Genomic DNA, 24,587 nt, shown 5'->3' on the forward strand with positions numbered 1-24,587 from the left:
GGGAGTTCAGAGCTTCTGTACATAGGGCCACTATATGTCACAGGTGACTCAATTGCACATAACAATAACAACACACTATATTGGGGTTTTTTTTTTTTTAAAAAAAGTTAAGACTCTTGTTTAGAGTCAACAAGACCTCAGGAAAGACCTATATTTAAAAGTCAGTTGTTAATATATTTTAGAGGAACATTTTTGTAAGCTGTACAGTACTCTTCTGTAATTATGCTGTACTGAGGTAAGCTGGGGTTGCTGTGATGCTGAACCTGTGCCCTTGGGGTGTCAAATGTCATAACAGTTACTCATGGTGGACACTGTTTGGTGGAGCTCCCAGTTTAAGACTCGTTTGTAAGCAGGAAGAGTGTCCACTTCCTAAAGAATATGCCTCTGAAAACTCTAGGAACTTCGATAAATGACAATAGTTATAGAAAGACTTCAGGCCTTTTGTTCATATTGTCACTATGAGTTGTGCTTGACTAGACAGCAGTCAACAACAACATCTCACCACACCCTCTCCAAAATTTATTACTTGCTACTCTGTTAAATTTTGCCACTGTTACTGGACTGAGATGATATCTCACTGTGGTTTTAATTTGCATCTATCTTATTACCAGTGATCTTGAGCATCTCTTCATGTGTCTGTTGGACATTTGAATGTCTTCCTCTGTGAAAATTCTTTTCATGTTTTTGTCCGACTTGTAATTGCATTATCAGTCTTCTTCTTATGGAGGCCTAGGAGTATTCTATAAACTTTCATTATGAGATTCTTCTGATGGAATTTTTATTATTTAGTTGTTCTTTTCCTACTTGTTTGAGATGTTAAGTTAAATAATTACATCTTTTTTCTCCCCTTTTGATGTGTTTGCTTATTGCTATGCATTGACTTCTAAGTACTGCTTTTACTATATTTCAAGATGGCTTATATTAGTTCTATTTTTTTCATTTATTGAGGCTTGCTTTGTGATCTAAAATATGATCTATTTTGAAGAATGTTCTATGTGGGCTGGAGAAGAATGTATACTGGTATTTTTGAGGTTTGCAAGCCTGTATATATCTAGGAGATTGAATTGGTTGATTGTGTGGTTTAATTCTTCAGCATTTTTGTTGAGTTTATTTCTGGTGATTCTTTCTAAGATTATGTGTGTGTATTCAAGTCTCCTACTACTGTCATGGTGTTGTCTATTACTTTTTTTCGTTCTGTCAACATTTGATTTGTGTATTAAGCATGTCTGTGATTTGTTGCATAGATATTAATTATGGTTATGTCCTTTCACTCTTTTGACACTTTAAGCATTATATAGTGTCCTTCTTTGTCCTTTGTTATAGTTTTTACATTGGAGTATATTTTGTCAGAATTTATTACTACTCCTGCTTTTTTCTGGTTATCTTCCCCTTGTACATTTTTTTTTTATTCTTTGATTTTTAGTTTGTTTTGTCTAAGCTTTTAAAATATATCTCTTGTAGACAGCATACTGATGGATTTTGGTTATTTTATCCAATCTGCTACTATTTTTCCCTTCAGTGATGCATTTAGACCATTCGCATTCGGTGTAACTACTAAGAGACAAGGTTTTATTACCATCATTTTGTTAGATTCTCTGATATTGTTGCTGGTCACTTTGATCCATCCTCCTTTCTGTGAGTATTCCTTCAGTATTTCCTGCAACATTCATTGGTTTTGTTTTTACAAATTACCTTAGTTTCTGCTTTACTGAGAATATCTTGATCTTTCCGTCATATTGGACAGTTTTTCTGAGCTCAATATTCTTGGTCAAATGTTGTGTTTAGTGTATGTCCTTCCACTGTCTTCTTGCTTGTATGGTTTCTGCTTAGAAATTGTATTAATCTTATTTACTCTACATTATAAATTACTCTTCATTTCCCCCTAAACTGCTTTCAGAATTCTCTTCTTGTCTTTGATTCTGGTGAATTTGACCATGAAATGCCATGGTGTTTTTCTTTTGGGGATCTAGTCTATTTGGAATTTGCTCAGCTTCTTTTACGTGTATTCTCTCATCCCTCATTATTCCTGGAAAGTTTTCTTCTACTAATTTTTCCACAATTTTCTCAGTGCTTTTTTTTTGCTTCTTCTTGTTCTGGATTCCAATTATTTGCATATTTTTCCTCTTGATGGTACAAATTTCTTAATTTCCTTTCCTTTTTAACTCTGCTTTTTGCTCTAGCAGATCAGTGCTGAGAGCTTTCTCTTCTATTTCACTTATTCTGTCTGTGTTCCATCTCTTCAATTCTGCTCATCTGTCCCTCCAACATGTTGACAGCTTCTGAAGCACTGGTCTTAATATTCTAGATTACACTTTCTTGTTCTTCTAGGGTTTCTAATACCCCATTCATTTTATCTGCATTGCTTTGAATTGTTTTTTTAAGTTCAATTTGACTTTTGCCTGTAGAATCCTGCATTCTTCAAATTTTTCTTTTACCCATTGAAAATGTTCAATCATTGTTCTTTTGAATTCTTTGTCAGAAAGTTCCACCTGACTTTCTGGTTTCAGGAAATCCATTGATTCTGTGTTTTGATCAGTTTTTTGGGATAAGAGCTTATATTGGTGTTGTGTAGACTGTGAAGAAGTCTGTTTCTTCCATGTCATTACTGTAATAGAGTATTTTCTTGCCTGGGACCCTACTAGGCCCTTGTTTTAACTACCTTGTTGGGAGAGCTCACTGCTTTAGAAGGAAAGAGCAGCTCACCTATCTGAATTTCTCTCAGGTCCCTGGGGTCAGCAGAGGACCTGCTTTAGTTAGGGAGCTCAATACTCCAGGAGAGATGGGAAGGACAACTCATCCTGCCTGTGGTCCTCCTTCTCAGGTCCTGTGGAAGAGGTTACTGAGTATAGGATATAGAGCAACTGCGTTTGTTCCTTCTCAATGATCCCACAGTTAAGTTCTCTGTGGTGGAAGGCTTGCTATTTTCTTATTGCAGCCCTGTCTCCTGAAGACTATTGCCCTTCTTAGTCTGTTGAGTGGTGTGGCCTGGTTCCCTGACTCTCTTCACTACTCCCACTGATGTTTTCAGGAAGGACTTTGCCTCTGTTCTTCTGCTCCAGGACTGTATTCCTGTAGATAATTATTGCTGAGGCCTTCCAGTCAAGGCACACAGCTGGCAAAACAGGATGATGTCCCCAGGGAGAGCAAGATAATGAAATTATTTTTTATAACACTATTCCTCTTTAATTTGTCATTCCTGACAGAAAAGCAGGATAAAGATCTTTTATATTCCATTTACTTTTTTTGCAATTTCTTCTTTTTCTATATCATACTTCAAACATTCAACTTTCTAATTATTAATGGATATTTGTAGCTGTTTCTCCTCATTTGAAGAAACATCAGCACATGAAGATTCTTCACTGGCTTAAAGAGTTACTCTGTTCACCTAATTAAGGTAGATTCTACGTTTAAAATCAGAGAATGCCGGAAGAATGTCTGTATTTTTTCACACAAGGACATTTGACTGTGTGAATTACAACAAAATATGGCTAACATTGAGAAGAGTGGGAATTCCAGAGCATTTAATTGTGCTCATGCAAAACCTATATCTAGACCAACAGGCTGCTGTGTAAACAAAGCAAGGGAACCCTGCATGGTTTAAAAATAAAGAAAGTTGTGCATCAGGGCAATGAATTAAATCCATTTAATTTATATGTTAAATTATTTGAGAAGTCAGACTCTATGAAGAAGATATGGCATCAGTGTTGGAGAAATATTTATCAACAGCTAGCGTTATGTACATGACATATTTTGCTTGCTGAAAGTGAGGAAGACTTGAAGCACATGCTGCACTAGATCAAGGACTACAATATGGATTAGATAATACAGTCTATGATATAGATTACATATTATAACCTTCAATATGGATTACATCTTAGCATCAAAGAAACAAAGGTCTTCACTAGTGGACCAATAGGCAGAATCATGATAGTTGGAGAAAGAATTGAAGTTGTCAATAATTTAAGTTTATTTGAACCAACAATCAACACCCTTGGTACCAGCAGTCAAGAAATCAAAATACGAGTCACACTGGGAAAATCCACTCTACGGGAACTCTTCAAAGCACAGAAGAGCAATGATGTCAGCTTAAAGACTAAGGTGTGTCTGATCCCAGCCATGCCTTTCTCAACTGCTTGCTATGCATCTAAAAGTTGAACAATTCCTAAGGATGATAGAAGAATTGATACCTTGGGATTGTGGTCTAGAGGAGAGAACAGAATATCCTATGGACTGCCAAGAGAACAAGCAGGCTTGCTTTAGAGAAAGTAAAACCAGACAGCTCCTTGGAATCAAGGATGGTGAAACTTCATCTCACATACTTTGGGCATGTTATTAGGAGGGCTGGTCCTTGGAGAGGTTCATCATGCTTAAAAAGGTGGAAGGTCAACATAAAAGAGGAATACCCTTGACAAGATGGATTGAAACAGTGACTGTGGCAATGGGTTCAAGTGTGTCAGAGATGGTGAGGATGGCACAGGACAGGACAGGTTTCAGATATGTTGCTCACATATAGGGGTTTTGATTAGTTGCAGTTGACTCAATGGCACATTAGAACAACTGTAACAACATGGAAGAGACAGCTTTTGCTCAACCATGTTTGGAGTGCCTTTCAACCCAAGGGCTCTGTCTTCTGGCACTGACTGGATCAGATAATGCACCATTGCTAATCATAAAGGTTTCAGTGTTCTCCTTCAGAAGTGCTTGCTAGTCTGTCTTAGTCTGCAAGCTCCATTTGAACCTGTCCTCCATGGGCGACTCTGCTGGTATTTAAAATACTGATAGCATAGCTTCCAGCATCAGAGCAAAAGACGAGCCACTGCTATTTGACCAACTGACAGGTAACAAAAACTGCCTCAGGAGCAGAAACCATAGGGAGCGTCTGTTCACTTTGCCCACTTTCTATGAGCAAGTTCTGTTTTCCAGACAGAAAAAGACAAACCACATTGGAATTTCCAGATATAATTATGTCAATTTCAAGTTCTAGCAATACCTTTGTATAGTAAACATTAAGTATTTGGGACAGTAAATTATCATTATTACTAAGGTTTTTTTATCATTTTTTAAAACTGGTATATTGATGATAACAAGTCCTGTTGGTTTGGTCCATTACTGGTGAAATAGCATTATTTTTTAGTATTATTATTGAAGACAAAGATTCTCACCACTGTACCAATTGGCAGCACCGGAATGGATGGTGAAGAGATTGAGATTGTACACAGCTTTAGTTTGCTTGGCTCCACAGTCAACACTCGTGGCACCCGTAGCCAGGAAATTAAAAGACGTATTGAGATGGGAAAGTCTGCTGTAGGTACCTCTCCAAAGTACTGAAGAGCAGTGGTGTCTCTCTGAAGACTAAGGTGCATCTGATACAGGCCATGGTCTTTGCTATCACTTGTTATATATCGGAGAGTTGGACAATGACTAAGGAGGATAGAAGGAGAATTGATGCCTTTGAGCTGTGGTGCTGGAGAAGAGTATTGAATGTACCATGGACTGCCAAGAAAACAGATTCAGCCTGGAGAGGGTTAGACCAGGCGCCTCTTTGGAGGCAAGGATTCTGAGGCTCCATCTAACATACTTTGGACATGTTGTAAGGAGGGACAGGTCCTTGGAGAGGAACATCATGCTTGGGAGGGTGGAGGGACAGCGCAGGAGGGGAAGGCCCTCTATGAGGTGGATTGATTCAGTGACTGGGATAATCGGCATGGGAGCGTCAGAGACAGTGTGATTGGCACAGGACAGAGCAGGGTTTAGAGCTGTTGTATATAGGGTCACTATGAGTCGCAAGTGACTCGACGGCACATAACAACAGCAATACTATTATTATTATTATTACTACTTCTTATTATTATTGAGCCTATTGCTACAGTCACTGTTTTAATCCATCTTGTCGAGGGTCTTCCTCTTTTATGCTAACCTTCCATCTTTCTAAACCTGATACAGCACTTCAAGGACTAGCCCTCCTAATAACATGCCTAAAGTATGTGAGATAATAGCATTGTTATCCTCTTGTATTTAATAGGTTTCAATTTTGAGGTGAATGTAGAAAAACTAGGATTCAGTCTGTCTCACAGAGATATTTTTGTTTCCCCCAAAGTCTTTTGAGTTTTCATCCAAAGATATATGTAGAAATGCCTACTATCTGTCATTATGGCATTCTGAATGGGGTAGAAGAATTATTTGAGCTACTTGTGTAAGTTTGGAAAACATTGACAAAAATGTGCATAATTGTATAGCGAGCCCACCTTATTGAAGACAGGGACCTCCTTCTTAGGCTTCCCTCAAAGGCCGACATTAAAGAGACTTTGCACATAATAGTACCTGTTCTCCAGGACATTAATCACAGTCAGAATATCTACAAGTATTTCTTGAATGATTATGGCATACTTAGCAAACGCAGAATATTTTGAGAGGCAATCAGCATCAACATTTTTAGTTTTAAGATGTTTGCATTCTTGGTGGTTCCAGGGAAGACAAGCTTATATACATGAAATAATTATAGAATATGGAACTAGATAGCTAACAACATGATGCTGGCAGTCAGCATAATACTTATTTAGAAAAGGCAGAAGGAAGGCCTCATGGAAAAAGAGGAACTTGAAGGAGCCCCCAACAGAACTGATTCCTTCAGGGAAAAGAGCAGAGCTGCAGTGATGATAATGACAGAGATTATGGGACAAGAGGGCTTGGGATCAAAAAAGTAATTTCAAAAAGGCAAAATCATCCTATCATACAACTGTAAAATAAACATGTCAATCATTATATTTAACTCATTAACAAATGAATTTTATTGAACCATTGTTGTTGTGTACCATCAAAATTGGAACCAACTCGTCGCTGACCCTCCAGCAGGTTTTCAGATGTCTTTAATCGCACAGGAGGAGACTGCCCAGCCTTCTGCGGAGCAGCTGGTGGATTTGAACCTTATCATGCCTTTGGGATTGCAGCACAGTCTCTTACCACTAGGCCACCAGAGCTCCCTTATTTAACCATTAATTAACTTATCAATTAAAGAGCATTTGAGAAACTAGGTATGGATGAATGGCTACAAGTCAAACCTATAGATTCATATTATACAACTTAATAAAGAAATAGAAATAAGGGGACTGAAACTGCTTAATGTATTACAATAAATCATACTTTGGCTAATCCGTTCCACTGGGCAGAAGTTATTTGCATCTCATGGACAAAATCTTCTATATGGAATCAATAGTAAATAGGGAGTTAGACCCATGTGGATTTACCTAGACAGTCCTGTGTAGCCTTTGTCTTATTTTCTATAACATTGAAAGAAAGTGCTACCTTTTCAGTCTTATTTTAAAAATGTGTTTATTTTACTGTGGCAAGTGTGTGTGTTTGTGTGAATCTTGGTCTTGAAGTAGTTAAACATTCAACTGCTAAGTGAAAAAGTCTGTGATTTAAACCTACCAGCTGCTCCACAGAAAAAAGTCATGGCAGTCAGCCTCCATGAAGATTTACAGCTTAGAAACTATGGAGCAGGTCTGCTCTGTCCTCCAGATTACTGAGTCAGAGTAGACTATGGCCCTGGGTTTGCATTATCTGTGTGTGTGTGTGTTTGTGTGTATAAACATACATATACAGAGAGAGAGATCTATCTATCTATCATCTATCTATCTAGCTAGCTATCTATCTAGCTATCATCTATCTATCTTTGTTGTTGTTGTGTGCTGTTGAGTTGGAACCAACCCTAGCTCACCCTCCAGCAGGTTTTTAGAGGCCCTTTAATAGCATGGAAGGAGATTGTCCATCCTTCTCTCACAGAGCAGCTGGTGGATTTGAACCACGTTCCTTCAGGATTGCAGTGCAGCTTTTTAGCACTAGGTCACCAGAACACACAGACACACACATATACTTCCCACAATAAAATAAAATATGACATAAAATTTACCACTTAACAGTTTTTACTTCCCACAATAAAATAAAATATGACATAAAATTTACCACTTTAACAGTTTTTACATGTACAATCCATTGGCGTTATTTCCTCACATCCCTGACAACAACGAATAGATGTTTGCCTAGATGCTTCATACACATGAGAACAGACAGTAATTGCCCTTTAATAACGAATTTATTTCCTTCAACATGTTTTCAAGGTTCATCCATGTTGTAACAAATTTGGAGCTTTGGTGGCTTAGTGGCAAGAAGCTGTGCTGCAATCCTGAAGGCACATGGTTCAAGGCCACCAGCTGCTCCAAGGGAGAAGGATAGGCAGTCTCCTCCTGTGCAATTAACTGCCTCTGAAAACCCTCTGGAGGTTCAGCTGTGGGTCGGTTCTGACACTATAGGACACAACAACATAAATAAATAGAGGAGAAAACTTGAATTTGTTATCATCAGAAAACTAAACTCAATGTCAGTTAATTGATTCCGACTTATGACAAAACTTCATCAAGTTTCTAAGGTATAACTGTATTTGTTTTTGAATGAGGATTTATAAATCGTATTTGTTTTTCATACAAGAATTCATATACATTTTGTTTTTTAACATTAATTAGCAGTGATGAATTAACTAATTACAATATCTAATCAGCTAGTGGATGGAGAAGGGATTCAAACTGTCAACAGCTTCATCTTGCTTGGATCCACAATTAACTCCCTTGGTACCAGCAGACAGGAAATCAGGAGACATATTGCACTGGGAAAGTCTGCAGTCAGGGACCTCTCCAAATTACTGAGGAATAATCATGTCAGTGTGAGGGCTAAGGTGCATCTGATTCAGGCCATTGTCTTTCTGATTGCTTGCTGTACCCCTGGTAGCTGGACAATGAATAGGGATGACAGAAGAAGAACTGATGCCTTTGAGTTGTGGTATTGGAGAAGAGCACTGAACATCCCATGGACTGACAAAAGAACAAACAAATAGAACAAATATGTGTTGGAGAAGGTACAGCCAGAGTGCTCTTTGGAGGGGAGGATGATGAGGCTTCGCCACACATACTTGGGCATGTTGCTAGGAGGGGCTATTTCTTGGAGAAGGAAGTGGTGCTTGGAAGGATGGAAGGTTGGTGAAGAGTGGAAGACCCTCAACCTGGGATTGACTTGAAGATTGCCACAGTGGACTCCAGTGTGTCAGGAAGTGTGAAGATGGCACAGGATAGGACAGGGTTCACTGTTTATAGGGGTCGCTATGAGTTGTACTCGACAGCACTTAACAACATCAGCAACAATAACCAAGTAGTAGGAAGCTCTGGTGGCTTAGTGGTAAGAAATTGTACTGCTAATGCTCGGGTACATGGTTTGAATCCACCAGCTCCTTTGCAGTCCCCTTCTGTGTGATTTACTGCCTCTGGAGGGTGAGCTATGGGCTGGTTCCACCCTGATGGCACACATTAGCAACAATGCAATCAACTGGTTCCTGTGTATTGCCTTTTCATTCACACAACTTATTTCTGAGACTAAACATTTTTTTTTCCAGTGGGAGATAGCCTCATTTCACCCAAGGGGAAGAAAATATGTGGCTCCAAACCACTGACTTTTCTGTTAGCAGCCTAATAGATTAGATACCACACCAGCAGGGCTCCTAGCATTTGCTACAGCACTCCTCTCTGTCTTAATAGCTAGGGCTCTACTTGTTCTATACTGATAACAGAGAGATTCTAATACCCCATTGGCTTTTCATCTTAGTTATGACTGACAATCAGCTATAGATTTGCGCTTGGTTATTATTCCTCTGCCTGGTGGAGATGTGGTTGAGCAGAGATGGGGCCCCAGGTGGGGCTGCACAGGTGGGAAGGGCTTGTTGAACACCGAGTCCCTGGTGCTGAGGCTGGGTGATGGTATATACATCTGACAGGCTCCTGGGAATACGCAGGTTGGACAGTGTTGGCCCTAGGGCTCTGAGACGTTTCCGACTTGTTGACGTCAAGATGGACTTGTCTGTCAGTGTGTTGCAGGTGCCATGTACATCACCGGCTTCGCTGAATCCATCTCAGATGTGCTGGGCCTCAGGAACATCTGGGCTGTGCGAGGCATTTCCATCGCAGTGCTTCTGGCCCTGCTGGGGATTAACCTCGCGGGAGTCAAATGGATAATCCGCCTCCAGCTGCTGCTGCTGTTCTTGTTGGCCGTGTCCACGCTGGACTTCGTCGTGGGCTCTTTCACACACCTGGACCCAGGTACGTGTTTCGGAGTTAAGCATCTAGCCGTACGGTGGTATGTATTGCTTTGTAGATGTTAATGCGTGTGAGTTTGCAAGACCACCACCCAAGGGTCTTTACCTACGTTTACTGTGTCCCATTCCTTGACCAGCCAAATGGGTACGTCTTGGTGCAGATCCATGGGTCTAGAAGCGCTCTTCTAGACCTTTGCACTAGTCATATTTTCCATGTTTTTCTTTTACTTCTGGAAGAAAACAAACAGAAGGTTTAGGTAAAACAAAGAAAGCAGAACTGGGTAGATACAGATCAAATGTGTAACAGTGACAGGGGAAAGGAAGCAGAAAATAGATTCAGAGAAGGAACATAGAGCACCTTATATTGTATCTGACATTTATTCTAACTTTAAAAATAAAATAAAAAAAGGATGCAAGACAAACATAACATTTGTCATTCCATAAGGTAGGAGAAGGTATATGCTTGGTTTACTTTTAGTTTTTGGCATTATTATTATTTTTTTTATAAAAATGAGTCCATTAACTAAGTTTAAAAAGAAAATAAACTCTTAGGTATAATAGTGTATCATGTGGAAGCAATCTGTTTGTCACCAACTGGTAGCTGCTTAATCTAACCCTGGTTTCCCCACCCCCAACTTTTGAGAAAGCTTGGCAATTCTAATCCTAAATCCTTATGCTTTAAGTAAGAAGGTATTATCCAGAGCATCCGCTACTCTGGAGCTTTGCGATTTGGGTTGATTGACACCAAAATTCTTGCTGTCCTTTAAAGAATACAAAACTAGTCTTAAGATGCAATAGAAAGAGATAATTTCCTGGGATTTCATACTTCATGGACTTTGTTTTCATATGGCAAACAGCGAGCAGGTGTCTACACTTGAATAGCAACAGGGGAGGTGAAGGTCAGCCACTGTGTAAAATAACCAAACAAGCCCAAAGCCAGAGAACACACCTGTATTAGTGTGGTGATGACAGGAGCTACATTTGACTGAGTGTTTGCTAATTATGCTTAAACCTTTCTATGGCGCCCACTCTTCCTTCCTTCCTTCCTTCCTTCCTTCCTTCCTTCCTTCCTTCCTTCCTTCCTTCCTTCCTTCCTCCTTCCCTCCCTCCCTCCCTCCCTCTCTCTTTCTGTTTTTAATTTTGTTTCTAATGAGTCAAATGTGATAATGGTTACCCATAGTGGACAGTGTTTGGTGGAGCTCCCCTATTAAAACAAGCTTGGAAGCAGGAGTGGCATCCACTTCCATAATAGCTTGCCTCTGGAAACCCTATGAACCTGAAGAAAGGATGAAAGTTATACAGGAGGTGTCTAGAACTTTGGTTCATAGGGTCACTATGAGTCGCCTATAGCTTGACGGCACTTAACAACAACAACAACTAGTTTATTTACAAAGTTCGAATACAAATTTGAACAAATTATTTCCATTTTCTTCACTCCTCCACCCATCAAATTGCCCAACCCAATGATTAACTCCCTCTTCCCCCTGCACATCCTCATCGCTCTGCTTCCAGCCTCTCCCACCCCTCCTGGATCCTTATACTCATTCTACAATAACGGTCTTGTACAATATTTATTATATGGCATATTTCATTGTTACATAACTTCATGAGGTAGGAACAATTACATTCATTTTATGGATGGAAAAACTGGGTTTGAGAGATTATATAACTGATGGGAATGCATATTAGAACCTAGAAGATTTAAAACTACGTCCGTTGGAACCCAGAGCTGAACTAGTATTCTCTTAGGTAGGAAACTGGTCTTGCCCAGCAGCGCCTTTATCTTTGCGCATGCTCCCTTCATCTTTGTACGCGCTCCCTTCAACTTTGCGCATGTTTCCTTCATTTTGCACACGCTCCCTTCACATTGTAGTTATTAACTGCTGCTGAGTCCTTTTCATGATGACCCACAAAGCTTTCTTGTCTAGACATACTCTTTATAACAAAGAAGCTCTGATGTTGTAGTGTGTTATGTCTCAGGCTGTTAGCTGAGAGGTCAGCAGTTCGAATCCACCAGCTGTTCCTTAAGGCAAAGGTGAGTATTAACATCCTGAAAAGATTCACAGCATTGGGAACCTGATGGAGAGTCACTGTGAGTGGGAATAGACTCCACTGCAATGGGATCTTTCCAGCCACAGATCATTCGGTCTATCTTCCAAGGAACCATTGGGTGAATTTTAACTGGCTACGTTTTTGTGAGGCAGAGATCTTAACTGCTTATACTACCAGGGTCCTTTTCCTTCACATACATGTTGAATGGTTGGTTTTGTCTGTGTGGTGTGTTTTTTATCATAGCAATTTTATTTTTCCCCTTTAAAACTGCCTCTCCTGTGCATTCTAACCTATCACTTCCTTTGTCCAAGTGTTTGTAGAAGATTCCGTCTAGCTGTGTTGTTTTTAGGTGCTATCAAGACCAGCATGAGTCACAGCGACCCGATGAACAGGTGTGAACCCTGCCCTATCTTGTGCCATCCACATCATCCCTGACACATTTAAGTCCATGAGGGTCTTCCGCTCTTGTGCTGACCTTCTGCTTTTCCAAGCTTGAGGACTCTTTCTAAGGAACAGCCTCTCCCAGCAACATACCCTAAGATGAAGCTTCATCATCCTTGCCTCCAAGGAGCACTCTGGCTATACTTTTCCCAAGACATATCTTTTTATCTAGCCGTAGCAATTCTTTAATATAAGATACTTTTATTGGAAATAGTCATTGCATGAATTGCTTCTTGAGTGGACCTTAACCTCTGCCAACCTGAGTCCTCCCCCAAGTCCCTAGCCTACCCCACGATCCCTGCACAGAAGGGGTCCTGGACCTGTTGACCCACTGCAGTGCTGAGGGTCAGTGTTGTGTCCACATGCAGTTGCTGAAAGAACATAATCTACTCATTCACTGAGCAATACTTCTTACATCTGTGAAACCCCACCAAGTGGCTTTGTTTTCCTTTTTCTGGATTAGACATTTTCTTGGCTGTTTTTTTCTAACTTATTCCAAGTATTTCTCTTTCCTTCTGGTCAGTACATTAGCTGGGGATAGTGTGAGATGAAATTTATTTTCATTCATTCCCATAGCAACTGACCTCTCTGAAGTCTGTTTTTAGTATCACTGATTTTTTTAAAATCTGTTACTTACGTTGTGATTACAACTCCGAACTGAACTGAGACTGTACCTCTGAGACAGATTTTGCAGAATGATTTTAAATCTTTTAACGAATATTACACATACTTGTTATGTGCCATTCATGTCAGAACAGACTCGTAGCTGAGCCTCCAGTCAGTTTTCAGAGGCTGTAAAGCACACAGGAGGAGATTGCCCATCTTTGTCCCATAGAGCAGCTGGTAGCTTCAAACCATCTGTCTGTGGTTCCTTGCCAGCAAGTCACCAGAGTTCCCTATGTATCTATGCAAACAGATAGTTAAAATAAGCTTGGAAAGAACTGTGTGCAAGTGTTTAGAGTGATTATCTTTGTGCTGAGATTAAAAACTGGACCAGTTGCTGTCAAGTTCATTGTGATTCCTGACCATGTCTTGTGTTTAGGAAAGGATTGTACTGCATAAGCTTTTCTGTGGCCACCATCTTTTAGAGGTAGATCATCTAGGCTTTCTTTCTAGGCATGTCTGGCTAGGTTTGAACTACCAACCTCTCCTTTAATAGCTAACTGCTTACTTGTTTGGGCCACACAAGGGCTCTCTACTGAGATTATGTTGTTGTTATGTACTGCTGAGTCAGAACCAACCCATTGCTGACCCTGCAGCAGGGTTTCAGCAGCAGTTAATCAGATGGGAGGAGAGTCTCCCTATTTCATGTGCAAAGCAGTTGTTGGTTTTGAACTGCGTACCCTTGGGTTAGCAGCACAATATCTTACCACTAAGCCACCAGAGCTCCCTGAGATTATAGGTGGCTGGCTATATTATACTTTTCCTTCAGTTGGGTGTGTTGATGTTGTTAGGTGCCATAGAGTAGAATACAACTCATAGCAACCCTATGAACAACAGATCTGAACCCTGTGCCATCCATATAATCTCTGACACACTCAAGTCCATTCTTGCAGTCACCATATCAATCCATCTGGTTGAGGGTCTTCCTATCTTTTGCCAACCCTCCACCTTTCCAGGCATGATGTCTCTCTCCAAGGAATAACCTCTCCTAGCAACATGCCCAAAGTATGTGAGATGAAGCCTTTTTATATTTTCCAGCAAGGAACACTCTGACTTCACCTTCTCGAAGCTATTCCCATTTGTTCTTTTGACAATCTATAGCCTATTAAGTACTCTTCTCCAACACCACAACTCAAAGGCATAAATTCTTCTTGTGTCATCCTCATTCATTTTCCAGTTCTCAGATGCATAGCAAGTGATTGAACAATACCATAGCCTGAATCAGCACACTTCAGTCCTCAAAGTGCCATTATTCTTTCTCAATAATGTAGTGAGGTCCCTTTAGTGCACAGACTTTGCCAGTGTAATATATCTCCTGACCTCCTGACTGCTGGTATCAACCCAGTGTGTTGATTGTGGACCCAAGTAAGATGAAATTGTTGACAATTTCAATACTTTCTCCATCTATCATGATGTTGCCTATCAGTCCAGTGGTAAGAATTATGTTTTCAATTGGTTAGTGCTACTTTTTAAAAACTAATGGACTTTTAATTAAGAGCAGTTTTATGTATAGAGAAAATTGATCAGATAAGAGAGAGTTTCCATAAACTTCGTGCTTCAGGCTTTTCTCCTTTATGTTCTTTATGATTAGCATCTTGCATTAGTGAATTATATTTGTTATAAATGATAAATTGGTATTGACAGATTTTTATTAACTAAAGAGCACAGTTTACATTAAGGCTCACTTTTTTGTTGTATAGTTTACATTATACAACAGTTGGAAGGAGACTCATTAATAACCTACATTATGCAGATGACATAACCTTGCTTGCTGAAAGTGAAGAGGACTTGAAGCACTTGTTGCAGAAGATCAAAGAATACAGCCTTCGGTATGGACTGCATCTCAATGTCAGGAAGATGAAGATTCTTACCATTGGACTGAAAGGTGGCATTATGATGGATGGAGAGGAGATTGAAACTGTCAACAACTTCATCTTCCTTGGGTCCACAATTAACACCCTTGGCATGAGCAGTCAGAAAATAAGAAGGCACATTGCACTGGGTAAATCTAGGGACCTTTCCAATGTACTGAGGAGTAGTGATGTCAGTTTGAGGACTAAGGTACATTTGATTCAGGCCATAGTCTTTCCTATTGCTAGCTGTGCATCTGAGATCTGGACAGTGAATAAGGATGACAGAAAAAGAACTGACATCTTTGAGCATCCAGCATCTTTGTGTTGGAGAAGAGCACTGGATGGCCAAGAGAATGAATATATATGTCTTGGAGAGGGTGCAGCAAGAGTGTTCTTTGGAGGCAAGAATGATGAGACTTTGCCTCACATACTTTGAACATGTTGCTAGGAGGGGCTATTCCTTGGAGAGGGACATGATGTTGGGAAAGGTGGAGGGCTGACGAGGAAAAGGAAGACCGTGGACCAGATGGGTTGACATGGTGACTGCCATAATGGGCTCTTGTGTGTCAGGAAGTGTGAGGATGGCGCAGGGTAGAGCAAAGCTCAGATCGTTGGTTCATAGAATCACTATGAGTTGTGCTCGACTGAACAGCATCTAACAACAACATTATACAACATTATCATGTTGTACAGGTTGATGGATTTGAACAAATATACAATAACATGTATCCACACAATATTTAATAGAATACTTTCACTACTCTAACTCTCTCTCCCACGACCCTGTACTTCACCTATTCATCTCTTCCTTTCTCCCAACTAACCCTTGGAAACTCTGATGTCTATCATTTTATCTTTTTCAGAATGTTATATTCTCTGAATCCTATATTTTATAGCCTTTTAGACTGGCCTCTTTCAGTTAAGTATTGTGCACTAGAAGATACTCCATGTGTTTTGATAGTTTGATAGTTCATTTATTTTTATCATTTAATAAATACCCCATTGTATGGTTATTTAACTAGCCCTCTCTTGCCAGTTTTGAGTAATTATGTTCTGTAAACATCTATATTTTTGTGTGGATGTAAATTTTCAATTCATTTCGGCAAATACCTAGGAACATTATGCTGGGTCATACAGAAAGACTTTGTTTAGCTTTGTAAGAAATTGCCAAACTGTCTTCCAAAGTAGCTATAAATGTTCACTCTTCACAGCCATGAATGAGAGTCCCCGTTGCTTCACCTCCTTGCCAGCATTTGGTATTAACTGTCAGGGTTTTGGAAGTTAGCCATTCTAGTAGATGTGGAGTGGTAGCTGATGGCTCTATTAATTTGCAATTCCCTAGTGACATGTGGGTGTATTGGAGGCTCAGCAGTAGATTTCTCACCTTCCATGTGGGAGGCCAGGGTTCAGTTGTTAGCTGCCATATACTTTGCATGTTAGCTGCCACCTGTCTATGAGGTCTGTGAGTGGAGGCTTACATGTAGCTATAATGCTGATCAGGGCTTAGCGGTAAGGAATTGTGCTGCCAACTCAAAGGCACACAGTTCAAATCCACCAGTACCATATGGGAGAAGGGTGTGATTAATAGCCTCTGAAAATCCACTGGAAGGTCAGTTATGAGTTAGCTCTGACTTGATGTTACATGACAACATGATGCTGAAGAGGTTTCAGTGGGACTTCCTGACTAAGGATGAAAGCCTGGAAATCTGCTTCTACAGATTAGCCAATGAAAACCCTATGATTGCAGTGGTCTGATCTGCAGCCAGTCATGGGCTCGGTGAGGGACTGGGCAGGGGACTGACATGAGTCAGGGGTAGCAACTAACAATAAGGATGTGTGAGCCTTAGCATCTTTTCATATGGCTGTTTGCCCTCTTAGGATCTTCTTTGATGAGGCATTTGTTCAGATATTTTGTGTGTTTTGCAATTGGGTTATTCTCTTATTATTGAATTTTAAGAGCTCTTTGTATAGTTGAATACAAGTCCTTTATCACATACATGTTGTGGAATCACCTTTCTATTCTCTTAACAGTGTCTTTCAACGTGTGTGTCATAAATGGTTGATTAAACATTATAATTAATTACATTAATAATTTGTAATTAATGCTATAAGACAAAATATGTACAAATGGATGAGTGGAGAGTCAATTTATTTTGTACACTTCCACTCAATTTATAACAAATAAAAAAAAAGTCTGATGAAAAAGAAACTAATTATTGACTTCCTGTATTCTGGAAAATTGACGTTATGAAAAATTTCATTTGACTTGGATCCATAATCAACATCTGTGATATGAACCAGAGGTCAAGATATCAAAAGACCTATTGCATTGGACAAATCTGCTGTCAAGAACCTCTTTAAGAACAGCTATCTCAGACAGCAGGGTGCCTGACTCTTTTCATAGTATTTTTAATTGCCTCGTATGCATGTGAAAGTTAGACAATGAAAAGGAAAAACAAAGAAGAATTGATGCCTTTAAATTGTAGTGTTGGCCGAGAATACTAAATGCACCACAGAACAAATCTGTCTGGTAAGAAGTTTGACCAGAGAGCATCTCAGAGGCAAGGATGGTGAGCCTGCATCTCACATACTCTGGACATTTTGTCAAAAGAGGCCAGTCCTTGGAAAACAGCATCATGCTTGGAAAAGTAAGGGGTCAGTAAAGGTGAGGAAGAGCCTTGATAAGGTAGATGAGACAGTAACTGTAACAATGATACAGTAACTGTAACAGTGGATTTAAGCACAACCTAGACTAAGAGACTGTTGCACCATCAGGCAGGATTTTGACCTGTGAACACAGAGTTGCTATGAGTCAGAGTGCACTCAATAGCACCTAATAATAACAACAACATACTCTGAACAATATTCGTCACATTCACTATTTTGGAGTTTCCCATTTTGACAGGCAATCCCTTTCTCTTAATTTGCTTTCATTGTATCATTAACAATAATTCTTTCCATATTTTAATTATCATTTATCTTTCTTCTTTGCATTATCAGTAATATTTCCCTTTGTTCTATTGCATGACTTTACTTTTTAATACTTTATGTTAGCACTCCTAGATTAGTAATTTGTTGTTATGTGCCTTCAAGTTGGAATTGGCCCATAGCTGACCCTTCAATGGGTTTTTAGAGACTATAAATTGCATGGGAGGAGATTGCCCATCTTTCTCCTGAGGAGCAGCTGGTGGATTCATTTTATGGGCCTTTGGGTTGACAGTGCAATTCCTTACCACCAAGCCCCAGGGCTCCCTGATGGGCAGTTATTTCAGTACCAAACAGACATTTAGTTAGCTTTTATAGTGCGAGACAATGCTTGCTACATAGGTTGAACTTTCCCCTAATATATTATTTGTCCTTCTAAAGTGATTTTTTTAATGTGTATAATAAAATAATATATACATAAAAATGTTACTTTTTAAGCAAAATAGTGTACCCTACTTGATTTCTTCCTTGTGTAGCTTTCTGCATTGGCCTAAATAAACCTTTCCTATTAGTAGTAGTAGTAGTAGTAGCAGTAGCAGTAGCTGTAGCAGTAGTAGTAGCAGCAGCAGTGGTAGTAGTAGTAGTAGTAGTAGTAGCAGCAGCAGTGGTAGTAGTAATAGTAGTAGTAGCAGCAGCAGTGGTAGTAGTAATAGTAGTAGTAGCAGCAGCAGCAGTGGTAGTAGTAGTAGTAGCAGCAGTAGTGGTAGTAGTAGTAGCAGCAGCAGTGGTAGTAGTAGTAGCAGCAGCAGTGGTAGTAGTAGTAGCAGCGTAGAACTGTGCTCCATTAGGGTTTTCAGTGTCAGAACTTTGATAAATAGACAGCCAGACCCTTCTGCTGAAATGCTTACAGGTGGAACCCAGCCTTGAACCTTCCTTTTAACAGCCGATTTCTTAGTTGTTTGCACCCCCCAGGGATTTCCACAGTCAGGGTGCAGACTTACATTTAATGTCCACGTCTTTGACCTGGCACATCTGCCCCCCTAACTTTGTCCTTCATCTCAAAAGGCTACATTCTGTCTTTCATTTCCTCTCCAAACATCTTGTTCCAGACTTCTGGCAAACGTGGTTGTTGCCCATCGCTGCCCTTTCCTCCCCTCATGTCTCCTTGGCCTGCAGGTGGGCAGCTGCCCAGCCTTGTCTCACCTCCCCCCTTCCTCCCATCCATTGTCATCACTGTTCATCGTAAAAGACTCCGGCAGCATGGCACCATAAACAAGGCCCTGTCCCATCAAGCATTTGTTTGGCCTGAAGCTCCCAAAATAACATTTTGTTGAATCATATTTTCATTTATGTGAGATAAATACCATGCCAAAGTGATTTTATTGGCATAAGAAGTCAGGCAAGTTTAGAAAATCATTTGGCATGTGGTCCATCTTAACCCTGCTTTTAAAGAGGAAGTTAGGGCCTTGTCCTCTGCTTTTCCCTACTCTCCTCTCCTCTCGGCTGTCCATCTCTCACCAGCCCCTGGTCTGCGGTCTTCTTGAGGCAAACACCATGCCTTCAATTAAGTTGCAGAGTTCTGACAGAGAGATATTTGAAGTTGATGTGGAAATTGCCAAACAATCTGTGACTATCAAGGCCATGTTGGAAGATTTGGGAATGGATGATGAAGGAGATGATGACCCAGTTCCTCTTCCAAATGTTAATGCAGCAATATTTAAAAAGGTCATTCAGTGGTGCACTCACCACAAAGATGACCCACCTCCTCCTGAGGATGATGAGAACAAAGAAAAGAGAACAGACGACATCCCCCTTAGGGACCAAGAATTCCTGAAAGTTGACCAGGGAACACTTTTTGAACTTATTCTGGCTGCAAACTACTTAGACATCAAAGGTTTGCTTGATGTTACATGCAAGACTGTTGCCAATATAAGGGGAAACTCCTGAGGAGATTCGCAAGACTTTCAATATTAAAAATGACTTCACGGAAGAGGAAGAAGCCCAGGTATACAAAGAGAACCAGTGGTGTGAAGAGAAGTGAAATGTTGCGCCTGACACTGTAACACTGTAAGGATTATTCCAAATACTAGTTGCACTGCTCTGTTTATAATTGTTAATATTAGACAAACAATAGACAAATGAAGCAGCAAATCAGTTGTATTAGCAGAATATTGTCCTTATTGCATGTGTAGTTTGAGTACAGATTTCAAAACCTAGAGTTGAGTTTGTTCTAGTGTGATCAAACTTGTTCCCTCTTTGCTTTGAAAATAAAACCAAACTGTGAGTTCTCCATAGAAAGTGGCATTTTGGATTTCCCCTCTTTTTTGTAAAGCAATTTCTGCCTAGTTTAGTTTAGCAATCTTTGAGAAGTTGGCATTGTAAATAAAACAACAAAAGTTTGCTGAAAGAGAAAAAAAAAAATAAAAAGAGGAAGTTAGGCATCTCCAAGCTGAATACTTTTGCTGGTCTAGGAAGAATGATTTCTGGTGTCCTTTGTTCAGGCCCACACCATGTCCTTCTCCCTGCCCTGTTGCCTCACTGTTTCCAGGGGGAAGCAGGGAGAGGTTGGTTGGAGAGTGGACACCCGGGCCAGGCACAGTTCACCTCACGCTACACCAGCAGGTGGGAGTTGATCCTGGGGTGTCAGAGCTCAGCACAGAGTGTTGAGGGGAGAGGCTTGTACTTGGTTGCAGGAAGGCCACTGTCATTGCTCACAAACTGGATACAAGGAGGTGAGGCAAGCATGTTTGCCTCTGTCCTCTGGGAAATTATTCTGTCCAACGTCTCAGAACAGATCTCACCGCCACACTAACCCAGTGGTGGTCAAGGTGACTCCAATTCGAGGTAATCTTGTGTGTGTCAGAATAGAATGGCCCACAGGGTGTTCAGTAGGAGACATTTTTTAACGAAATCACCAGGACTTTCTTCCAAGGTGCCTGTGGGTGGACTGAAGTCTCCAGTCTTTTGGTTAGCGGCTGCATGTTTAACCTCTCCTTGCCAGACAAGGACTCCTTCCAGGACGCCAGGGCCACTTAATTTCAGAGCCAGGACTTTTTCTCATTTTTCATTCTTGACTCTTATGCAATTCTTGACCACCTCTGCTGATCTGAAATCATCTCTTCCTGTTGCCTCAGTGTCGGGACCCGGTCTTGGTTCCTTACTAAGGCTCCTTGTTCCCTGACATCCTCTGTCATCAGTGCACGACCGTGCTTCCCAACTTCACCGCTGTGGTTGGTCCTCACCTCTGCATCTCCACTTCCTTGAACTTGGCCCCCATATGTCAGTTCCCGTTGGATCCCCACCTACTCATTGCCTTGAATGAAAGTTCAGCAAAGCCCAAGCCTTCATTTTCTAATCCTTTGTGTATCTGCTTCTCTCTGGTTGCTTCCTGGGTAAGGTAGGTGCACTGCCAACTCAGAATTCAGCAGTTCGAATCCACCAGTTGCTCCTGGGGAGACAGATGAGCTATCTTCTCCCATGTAATTTGCAGCTCTGAAAACTCAATGGAAAGGTAATTATGAGTTGGTTCCAACATCACAGGACTTAACAACTACAATAACTCCCAATATAAGCAAGTAAGTAACTTCTGTTCTGAATGCCTGGCTGCACTTTTCCACTGGGGAAGCCCGGAGTTAACTTTTATTCTGCCATCTAGTTAAAGCGCTCCTGCGAGTCAGTAAGAATGAGGGAAATAGACAATAAAATGGACCCACAAAATCACCATGGTAACAGGCTCCAGCCTATCAATTATGAAGCCGGGCGGGGCAGCCAGGCTTTGTTCTGCTCTGCTGCAGGGGGCTGTGAGGGGCAGCTGCTTTTGACTCACACCACCAGCATCCATTTCAATCCCACAGCCTTCCCTTTAGACCAGTGGATGCCATTTCTCGTGTGGGACATTTAGATTCTTTCCTGCTCTAAATTCATCCTTCCACGATGTTCCCCTGATAGTCTCATCTCCAGAGGCCAGTACCTCCTATACAGAGAAGCCAGACTGATGTTGCTGAAACACCACGCAGCTGAAACGTCATCGGTGGTCTTCAGGATGGGGAAACATCGTCTCACAGGCTTTGGGCATGCTGTCAGGAGAGGCCAGTCCTTGGAAAAGGATGTCGTGTTGGAAAAGGTGGAGGGTCAGAGACAGAGAGGCAGACTCCCAACAACATGGATTGACACAGTGACTGTAATAATGGGCTCAAGCGTGTCAGAGATGGTGCAGATGGCGCAGGATAGGACACGGTTCAGGTTTGTTGTTCGCAGGGTCACTATGAGTCACGGCTGACTCAATGACACCTGACACCGACAACAGAAACACAGGGCAACATCCGAGCACATTACACTTTGATTCCGTGAGCTGCATGGTCCATCCCCAAGTTACTCATTCTGTCTCCTCTCTAATTGTACACCCCCCACCCCTGCTTCCACTTCTGGGGTTCTGTCCACCACGATTCCACCTAAGTCCTCACCCATAGATGTAACGATGGGAGCTGTATGTGAAAAAGACACGGTCTGTGGTTCAGGACCCCTGTGTGGTATCAAGCAGCTAACTATTCTGAGCCTTGGTTCTCACATCAGAAAACTAGGAGAAAAGTCCTATTTGCACCCCCTGGTTGCATTCCCGCCCCTGTTCCCTCAGAACTGCAGCATTCCACAAGGGCTGTGGCTGCAACATGGGGTCCTGCCCCCCAGGTACATTAGCAAGAATGTTTGAGACACTGGTTCCTCATGGAACATTTTAAAGATGTACTGGTGAAATATTCCAAATACATAGGCAGTAATAGAATAGATGGAGCCCTGGTGGAGCAGAAGTTAAGTGCTCAACTGCTAACTGAAAGATTAGCAAGGGGAAAGACATGGGCATCCTACTTCTATAAAGGTTACGACCCTGGGGACCCTGTGGGGTAGCTCTATGCTGCCCTGCAGGGTCATTCTGAGTTGGAATTGACAGAACAGTATAGACTTTTTAGTTTTTAATATAATGGATATGTACGAATGAATTTACTATCCAAGTTTAATGACTATTTTTGTCATGTTGCTTTGGCTGTCTATAAAATAAAAATACAACAAAGCATTGTAGATGCAGTTCGATTCTCACCCTTATTCACTCCTATCCTGTCACTACAACCAAATTCATTGCCATTGCATCAAATCCAACCCCTAGCAAACCAGCACTGGGTTTGAGAGGCTGTAAATTCTCACAGCAGGAGGCTGCTTCTCTTGTCCCAGTGGGGCGGCTTCTAGGCTCATACCTGCAACCTTTTGTTAGTGAGTTAAAGCCCATCAGGATACACACCAGAGTTCCCTCTCTCTCCTGTTAGGTGACCATGACCCACATGCCTTTTCATTAGACAGCCACAACCAACCTATGTTGCTATTTAGTGTTTAAGCTTTTTATATCCGTATTATCCTCCTGGTGCAAGGAGCCTATCACTTGTCAAATATTTGAACGTTGGATAAATGCTTTATTTTGTGCTTTGTTTTTCATCCAACATATTTTTTAAGTTTTATAAATGGTTTTAGGGGAGCTCTGCTAGCCTAGTGGCAAGAGGCTGTGCGGCAATCCCGAAGGCTTGTGGTTTGAGGCCACTAGCCACTCTGCACTCTGCGGGAGAAGGATGGGCAATCTCTTCCTGTGGAGTAAACTGCCTCTAAAAACCCTCCAGAGGGTCAGCTATGGGTTGGTCCAACTCTATGGTACACAACAACAACAAAACAATAATATGCATGTTTTTACTTGCTGAGCCATCTAATTCATTTTAGCTCCTCCCAGGGACCTGCAGGACCCAGACAAGCGGACAGGCAGTTATTAAGAGACAAGTGCTGTCACAGAAACTCCCTCCCCAGCCTGAAGGCCATCGGCAGTTTTCCAAAGGGAAGCACCCCTGTGTCCACTGTCCAGGGCTTAGCCAGAGGAAGGGGAGAGGGAAGCATGTTGCAAAAAGGCGGTTTACTCAGGAGACCGTGATACTTGGAACAAAAGAACAGTGTGGGGACAGGAAGGTGGTCAGTGTGTGGCCACTTTCTAGAAGGCACTCTAGGTTCCCCACTGTGCTTTTCGGTGGGCGCTCCCCTCCCCTGGCTTCTTCTCTGTGAAGAGATCAGACCCAACCCCATAAATCCTACTCTGGAGCCGGTCTTTGGGGCCCCTCCCCATGTGGGGGGCAGCATCTCCTGTGGTTCTCAGGAAGCGCTTCCTGGCGTGTAAGCAGTCTGGTCTGGAAAGGGCAGGTCTGGAAGGGCCATGCAGTGCTCCAGACGGCCTCTGTGTGGAGTCTCTATTCAGACTGTTTCAGACCTTGTCCCGGGGAAGCTCAGTCACTGCCCTGAGAGGTGCTGCCAGGAAACAAGGACTTTCTTTGTGTGTGGGTGGGTTGTGCTGTTCTGGCATTTACATTTCACTCAGGGGGTTTCCTCGAATCATCTCTCACACGCTGGCAGGCTGTTCCCCCCCTCAACAGATGCAGGACTGGCAACCCAGAAAAGCTGGCTCCTGGCTCGTCCAGCACCTGGGAGTGATGTCT

At 41.5% G+C, this 24,587-nt stretch overlaps 1 protein-coding gene and 1 pseudogene across 1 annotated transcript in view; both read left to right on the top strand.

Moving 5' to 3' along the window:
* The window catches only part of SLC12A8 (solute carrier family 12, member 8), a 238,333-nt gene that overhangs the window by 55,612 nt on the left and 158,134 nt on the right, over positions 1–24,587 (top strand). Inside the window, exon 5 of the mRNA XM_006884300.1 lies at positions 9,908–10,139. Coding sequence (XP_006884362.1) covers positions 9,908–10,139 — 232 coding nt within the window. The remainder of the gene's footprint in view (positions 1–9,907; positions 10,140–24,587) is intronic.
* LOC102847809 lies at positions 19,624–20,110 on the top strand (annotated as a pseudogene).

The sequence above is a fragment of the Elephantulus edwardii genome, unplaced genomic scaffold, assembly GCF_000299155.1.
Source record: "Elephantulus edwardii isolate Elephantulus edwardi_28Jun2011 unplaced genomic scaffold, EleEdw1.0 scaffold00032, whole genome shotgun sequence".
NCBI lineage: Eukaryota > Metazoa > Chordata > Mammalia > Macroscelidea > Macroscelididae > Elephantulus > Elephantulus edwardii.